General features: G+C 35.9%; 1 protein-coding gene across 1 annotated transcript; it reads left to right on the top strand.

Moving 5' to 3' along the window:
- Positions 1-498: 498 nt before the first annotated feature.
- vstm5 (V-set and transmembrane domain containing 5) lies at positions 499-6614 on the top strand. The gene is made up of 5 exons (XM_088079266.1): positions 499-562; positions 758-1125; positions 2986-3312; positions 4128-4271; positions 6308-6614. Exons 2-5 carry the CDS (start codon positions 1050-1052, stop codon positions 6337-6339), a joined length of 579 nt encoding a protein of 192 aa, XP_087935392.1. The 5' UTR covers positions 499-562; positions 758-1049; the 3' UTR covers positions 6340-6614.
- Positions 6615-8200: the final 1586 nt, after the last annotated feature.

The following is an 8200-nucleotide window of genomic DNA, read 5'->3' as shown; positions in this document are numbered from 1 at the left end:
TATATATATATATATATATATAAGAGTCTTTAAGGAGGGGAGAATTATTAGAAAGATTTCCAAAAAGGGGATATGTCCTGAAAATTATATTCATTATAACTATTTAAAACTATAACTATTTATATATATATATATATATATATATATATATATATATATATATATATTTGGGTCATGTCTTGTTAAATTTCTCATTGCTTTTGAATGCTTTTGAAAAAAACACACCAATTTGTTTAACATGATACATGCATGTAAAACAACAAAAAAGATTTCAAATGATGAATTTAGTCAGAAAATAATGATGTCTATAAAGAGCTCGAATTAACTGAAATAATAAAAAACAAATGAGATATGAAAACACACAAAGTATCAAACAGCATATTAATGTTTTCCAAACTGTCAGTTCACTAGTTGTGTTCACTGTGTGTTTGTGTTCCTTAGTGTATATGTGCGAAAACACACTTCCTGTTTGACGTGTTTTACCAGGTGTGTCACAGCGGGAACACCAGGTGATCCAACCTATTCTGGTTTCATTTTTGCCATCATGTGTCTGCGTGTACAGGTGAGTGTTTGTTGGGCGGGGTGGTGGTAGTGAGTAAATTGAGAAGGATTTTATGTGTGTTTGTGCTACAGTTAAGTGTGCGAGTGTGTGTGTGTGTGGGGTGTGTGTGTGTGTGTGTGTGTGTGTGTTTGTGTGTGTTCACAGAGGGCTGAGTACATGTTTGCTCAGTAATCTCTGGCTGAACCTGTCTGATAGGTGTGGGCTGGCTGGCACTGACTTGCGCAGGTATGAAGAGAGATCCAGCACAGTCCTGAGAGACGAGGGGAACTCCAACACCTCTGTGACAGGAATTTTAATTTCTCACAAAAATAAGGGGGAGAAGTCACACACAAAAAGTGCCTGCACAAAGGACAGTGGAAGAGGAGACCGTGGGAGCAAGGAGAGGCTGTTTTTGAAGGAGAAAGACAGAAAGGAGGACACTTCAAAATGTGAAATAACCTGGAGGAGATTCTCTTACTGTGGTTCGACCCATGGGTCTGTGATTCTAATGTGGCATTTCAGGCTCTGGGATGTACAGGATGTGGCTGTGTTTCTCAGCTTCACATTATATATGTGTCACCTAGGTAAGCAATACAACACATGTTTATACTTTGGTTTTTGCAATCCTATATTTAAGATAGGATGAGAGTGACAAGTCACAAGAAATTTTTCTTTGGCTTCGCTGAAACCCAACAAACGTACATACAAATGCATAACGCAACAAAAACACACAAATGTACAATATATAAGATAGAATACAATGGTGCAAACAGGCAGGTGGGAACAATAAGTTATGTAAATAATAAAAGAGAGCACCTCTTTTTACTACAGAACCTAGCAGGAGTGTAAACTAGAGATCCAGTTTGCAATTTTTTCTCAGGTTCTGTCTCAACCCTATGAAACCTGGCGTAACACCATTTTTCTTATCCTGCTTTTAGACACCTTTCAAAAGTATCTAAACCTTTGGACCCCAAGCAAAATGGCTCAAATCCTGTCAAAAACATGGGGGAAAGTGAGGCAACTAGCAACTTGATAAAAAATGTTTCACAGATTGTAAGACATTATTTGATTAAGAAAATGATTTCAAAAAAGCTAAGGAAAATGTCAAGGGGGAAACAAAGAAAAAAGCTAGGAAAAACTATATTTTAAATTATCTTAATTTCCAAATTCGAATTATTTTACAATGCTATCACATTTGTTCAGCACTTTTCCCAAGGCATTTTCTTTGTTTTTTAAATTGTCTTTCTTTTGTTATTTTCTTTTAAAAAAATAATTTTCTTAAAAAACAAATTTTCCTGCCATGTTTGAAAAAAGATTTTGGCTCATTTCTTCTTACATGGCTCATTGCCTTCTTCCCACGTTTTTGACAGCTATCAAGCCAGTTTGCTGAGGTTTCAAAGGGTTAACTTGCATACCAATGTTAAATAGATCAGTAAATATCAGATTGTCCTTGTCCACACCTGAGCTCATGTGCACATGTGCACTAATCTGAAAATAAAAAAATAATTGAAAAGAACATTACAAAGTTAAGTCAAGCCGCACAGAATAACTCAACATGACCAGCTTATTTTCTAAAATTATTGGGAAAAATTCTAAATTAGACCTAAAACAGATTTTTTTCCCCATACAGAAGCATGGTAAGAATTCTGTGTGATGGAGTTTTATTTCTTATTTTAACTGCGATATCTGAATAAAAGAACATGCAGCTTTTTTCCCACACCGTCTCATTGTTTATTAGTCATTAGGCATTGGTATTCTCAGGTGGAATTCTTTAGCTGTGCCTCATTAAGCAAACACACCACCAGCAGAACCAGATCCCCCACTGAAACTCCTGAGAAAATATTTGATGAGGGGCGGCCAAAACAGACAGGAGGCCAACACAACAATTTAAATTGGTGCTTCTCAGCTTGTTTGTCAAGTTTCATTCCTCCAGCAAGAGGTTTGTAATGTGACAAAGAAACTAACAGAACTGAACACTTCTACAGGTATGTGGAATTAAATGCAAATGAGTATTGGCCAGTGACAATGACTAACTGTGTCATGACATGCAAAACCTGTAAGGTGAAGGATTTTCTTTTTATGGAGCTGTAATGTGTCACATGCTGAAATGTTTCTGCTGTGATTAACTGGGTGAAGGTTAAACAGGAGCTAAAAATGGCTCTAGATCTGTCTGTCTATCTATCTATCTATCTGACTGACTGACTGACTGACTGACTAACCTACCTACGTGGCCCCATATTTTTTACCCACCCACCAAACCAACCAACCATCCAGCCAGCCTACCTACAAACCAACCAATATATGAGTAACCCTAACCGACCATCTCACGTACCTTCCTACCCACCTGTCTGGCCTCACATCTTTATATGTATTCACCTATTCCCAAAATGTATTTCACAGTGAATCTTAATTTTTTCTCTCATCTCTTCTTTTCACTTTGGCAGCTGGAGCCATCTCCATCCACTCTCCCCAGAGGAGCCTGACCAGGTCAGTGCAGGAGGATGTGTTTTTCTCAGTGGATGTAACCTGTAATGGGATCCCTACCATTCAATGGACCTTTATGTCAGGGGCGGTGAGCCGCTCCATAGGGACGTGGCAGCCAGGGGTGTACACCAACATCACAGTGGATTACAGCAACAGAGTACAGTCCTTCAACAATGGCTCAATGAGCCTGTCAGACTTGCGGCTACAGGATGCTGGATACTATGTGGTCACTGTGACAGAAACGGCAGGGAGCAGCAAGGATGCTGGCTTTGTCCTGAAAGTGACTGGTGAGTGGGTCTTCTGTGTATGTTATACTTAGAGCAAATAGATAAGAGTGCAACACAGAATGGATGGCCACAGGACCGTAATTATAATCATTATAAATTTATATTTAAAATAATGTTGTTGTTTTCTTTTTCATTTTAGATAATTTTTCCCAGTTTATTTCCTTGTTTGCTTTTTATGGGTTAGAGTTAGGGTCTTGTATGTTTTCTTTATCATTTCTTGCAAAACTTTGAGCCATTTCTTGTTAAGTTACTTATTATGAACTCTTAACAAGTTTTGGAAGAAATCAAGCCAATTTGCTCAGGGTTCAAAGTGTTAAAACATAACCTGCACCTTTGCTAGCAGGTCAGACTGTGGTTACACTGGGCAGCTTTTTGGTAAAAATGTGTGTAAGTGTGGTCAAAGCGGTCAAAAGCCTGCAAAAGAAACTTTCCTGTACAAGTAGAGTTAAACAAAAAAATGTTTTATTTTAATAACACATTCATGCTGCACCAATTGTTACTCTAGTATCTGTACAGGAGAGAGAGAAACCCAGAAGTGACATTTTGAAAGTTATGTGTGGCTTTGTGATCTTTGTGATAAAGCAGCAACTTTGAGTTTATCACCGATATTCATCAGTAAACAAAATGAGGGTTTGTCTGCCTTTGATAAACACAGCCTGACTTAACGATGAAAGGATTACACAAGACAATAGTCAAAAATACTTTAAGATTTTGTTATTTGTGAAATAAGAATCAGAATGCTATTATTTCTTAATTTTGAACTTTGTCAAGTAGTGTGTATGTTTTGAAGTAAACATGATTTCCCTGTCCTGCAGAGGTGCTGTATGAGGATCTTCAGTACCTGTCTGTCTCTGCCTTAGCATTGGCCTGTTTGGCTGGCCTTCTCATGCTGGCCATGTGGCTACTAGACAAGCTCTACAGGAAGATAGTGGCATGGAGACGCAGGAGACAGATGCCAGGTAAAACTGAGAAACAATCAGAATCAGGTTTTATTGCCAAGTATTTACACATGCAAGGAATTTGACATGGTGTTTTGGTGCAAAACAATTGACATATAGGGAGAATAAAAATAGTTACTTTAAATAGAATTAGATATAAGATAAAACTACAAAAGCAAAATAAAAATATAAAATAAAAAGTATAATATAAAAAACACAAAATGTATGTAATAAACTGCAATGGAAGAATTATACAGTTGTGCAGAAGTCTCTTAAAGTAAATATACCTTTATCAGTGGTGGAGAAAGTATTTACATCCTTTACTTAAGTAAAAGTAGCAATAGAACATATAGTGCAGAAATACTCTTTTATGAGTAAAAGCAAGAAAAACTATAAACTTTAAATAGCACATTTAATTAAAGATGGAAGCACAATGCACAGCACAAAGTGTCAGGTGCAGGTTGCAGGTGCAAAACAAAGCCCTCAACTGACCATAAAAGCAAATGAAATCCATTAAATCTAAAATATAAAAACTCATAAAATAATAATTACGATGAAGAATAAATTAATAAAGAATACAAAGACATGTGGGTCAGAACTGATAAAAGAATGTTAGATAAAATAAAATAATAATGCTAAAAGTAGACCATTAAAAGAGGATAACTATGGATTAAAATGAATAAAAGAACTAAAAATAGAGGTAAATAAGATAATAGACCAATAAAAGATGATAACATGGGTAAAAGTAACAACATAAGATAAAAAAAAATAGATAAACCAATTTACCAGTAAAAGTAAAAACACACCTAAGTTAAAACAAATAAAAGAAATAAAATCATCTTTAAACTAGTCAAAACAAAGTTCTGCATTAAAATCTTGACTTAAGTAAAGGTACAAAAGTATTAGCATCAGAATAAACTCCAAGTACTGAACATGAAAGTACTTCTTATACAGAATAATAAGTATTATATCAAAGGATTAGAATAGTTGATACATAATAATAGTTTAATGTTGCAGCTGGTTAAGGTGGAGCTCATTTTAATGGTTCTGAATACTGTTGCATAGTTGAATCTGTATGAATACATTATAATTTATTAGTTTATTATATTTTGGATAAACAGTCACAATTTGTAAAGTAACTACCAACTAAAGCTATAAATAAATGGAGACAATACATACAATATTGGAGTGGAGTGGTAGAAGTATATAGTAGCAGAAAATGGAAATACTGATGTGAACTACGTAGAATTTCTTCAGAGTTTTACTTGCCTTTAATTAGAAGTGGCATCAGTGTTGTGTTGTTTGCACTAAAGAACAAACTCTCACAAAATAAACTTCATGTCATGACTCAGTGGGATAATAAAAAGGTATAAAGTAGCAAGCATCAATACTTCCAGATAGTGAACCCTTTGAAACCTGAGCAAATTGGCTTGATTTTTTTTTTTCAAAATAATAGGAAGAAGACAATGAGCATCTTAAGAAGAAATTACACAAAACTTGCAAGAAATTAGTAAAAAGTACAAGAAAATTACCTGAAAATTAGAAAAAACTGAAACAAAACAAAACACAAACAACAAATAAAAAAGGGAATGTAAACAACACAAAACAAAAACCTGAAAAAAGTGCTTGTAAATTACATAATGTAAATATTATTGTAAATATATAATTATGTTAGACTTATTTATTTTGTCAAGTTGTAAAAACCAAAAAATTCCAAGGCACACTGTTTCGCAAAAGTTAAAAAGCCTGATTTTGATGCAGGTTTGACAGGGTTGATATATTCTTGAACTATAAGGCTAAATGCAGGACCTTTGTAAAAAAAGAAAAAAAAAATCTATATAAGCTTATATATAGGAGCAGTTTGGTTGCCCAGGAGTTCACAGTTTACTTTCTCCCTGCTGCATCATTGTGTAGAGTGTATAAATTTGTCTTTATGGGTGTGTATGTGGGTTGAAGTTATTTATTGTGTGGGAGTGTGGGTCGGTTCGAGGACAAAGGTCTTTTATAGCTCTGTCACATAAGTATGTTGTGTCAACTCTAATTCTCCCTTTATGCAGAAAATGATGCAACAGAGCTGCAGCCTCTCTGATGGACGTCTGCAGGGAAACACACCACAGACTCAAACTTGGACTACTTTTTAAATGTTAATGTGTGTACATAAAATAACTGAGTATTTTTTTTTCTAGTTGAACAAGTTACTTACAGCCAGTTAGACGGCTTGGAAAAAAAAAGAAGCTGTGTACAAAGATGTTTACATTTGTATTAAAGCACACATGCATTTATAGCTTACTGCTGATGACACTGGATTGAATGTAAATATATCACTCATGACACAATACATGCTGTATTTATTTATTAAGCAAAGGAATTGTGTGATTTTCTTTTACTGATGGCCTCTTCCCGACAGTCATCCACAGTTAAATCAAGCTTTGGAAAAGTTTGTATCAGGGATTCTGAGCCAAATGACTACTTTTTTTGGTCTTCAGAGAGAAAAAAACAACACATTATTATTGGCATCTAGTGGTGAGGATTTCAGATTGCAAACAGCTAAAACTTCTCCTGTGAGCCAAGCATGAACTCCTAGTTAGGATTCCTTCAGTGTTCTTTTGTTTATACCAGGAGCTGGTCTCTTCCTCTCCAAAACAAATGGATCAGGTGATTAAAACTGGTTAAAACACTGATTAAAGGAGTGTCATGTTACAAAACAATGATTTTTCAACAGTTTTGCTCATTGTGGACGGGCTGCTAACTATGGCAGCTGACACAAAAACACAAATGGCCTTCTTTAACTCCAGTAGCCCCTTCAACACTGTCTGTTTAACATGGGAATGTCACGAAATTCTGTGTTGTCAGTTGCAGAATATGGGGTAAGAATTGTCCTGCCTTTAAGCCGCCAGCGGTGCTAGTAACAGTGCACCAACAACGTACAACAGGGTAGCTGGCAGGATGGGACCATGGACACAACATGCGCGACAATTTGACGTGTTATGTCACAACCAACTTTGGGAGATTTTTAAAAAGCAGCTAGTGACTCAAAGAAGAAAGACAAAAGTGTCCAACGCTGTTGTGTTAAACATCACGCCCTTCACGCCTCTTTTGTTTCCACAATGTTAGCATGCTGTCTAAAATCACACACTAGAGCAGCATGATGCTGCTGTTTTTTTTCGTTCTTAGTAAAAATGCTAAGGTGGCACAAAGAAGGGATTTCGTAGCAGCTCTATAGTCTGATCTCAGTGTAAAAAGGGCCAGTTTGTCATGTCTTATCTGGCCTACTGTAGAAACATGTCGGTGTAACGTAGCAGACTCCATGGATGAGAACCTGCTCCCTGTGTAGATATAAACTGCTCATTCTATGGCAACGACAACACAGTTCTTGTTTTTAGGCAATTATACACTAAAGAAAAATACTTATGATATTATATTCACATTCTGCCAATATAGCCCCCTCAATTCTACACCAGAGTTACTCAGCTTATGGCCCACAGGCCAAATCTGGCCCCTGATAGGATGCGAAGCGGCCCCTCAACCATTTTCTATTGCACAGTGAACATAAATGTATTCATAATGGGATTTGATTTGTACTTTAAAAACAAATATTGTGACAGAGTGCATAAAAAGCTTCAAAATAGAGCTTTTTGTCAAAAAGTGTCAAGAGGATCCCACACACCTCGCAACAAAGGTCTAGTCTATGCCCCAAATGTCATCAGTTCCTAGATTCACCCCGCTGTACACCTGACCTGTGCAAGGATGCTGCATGCACACAGTGGATCTTTATCAACTTAAACCTAAAATTTGATTCTTTTTCAAATTGATGAATCAAACCAAGAAGAAAGAAATCTAATAAATGCTGTTATTCAAATCTGACAAATGATTAAGATAAAACAAAACTACAGAAACACATTTTGCACATTAGAAATGCACTGAATGTCGAGCAGAAGTCTTAAGAAAAC

The sequence above is a fragment of the Plectropomus leopardus genome, chromosome 6 (assembly GCF_026936395.1).
Source record: "Plectropomus leopardus strain MGB_pleo_1.0 chromosome 6, ASM2693639v1, whole genome shotgun sequence".
Lineage (NCBI taxonomy): Eukaryota > Metazoa > Chordata > Actinopteri > Perciformes > Serranidae > Plectropomus > Plectropomus leopardus.
The sequence above is the reverse complement of the archived record's forward strand: the minus strand, read 5'-3'. Positions and strand labels throughout refer to the sequence as shown.

What these genes read in the sequence shown, in the direction of transcription:
- vstm5 (XM_088079266.1), top strand. Translation starts at nt 1,050, where the DNA reads ATGTGGCATTTCAGGCTCTGGGATGTACAGGATGTGGCTGTGTTTCTC. An exon ending in ATTATATATGTGTCACCTAG is followed by an intron (nt 1,126 to 2,985) that starts GTAAGCAATACA and finishes TCACTTTGGCAG; the next exon opens with CTGGAGCCATCTCCATCCAC. An exon ending in ACGCAGGAGACAGATGCCAG is followed by an intron (nt 4,272 to 6,307) that starts GTAAAACTGAGA and finishes CCCTTTATGCAG; the next exon opens with AAAATGATGCAACAGAGCTG.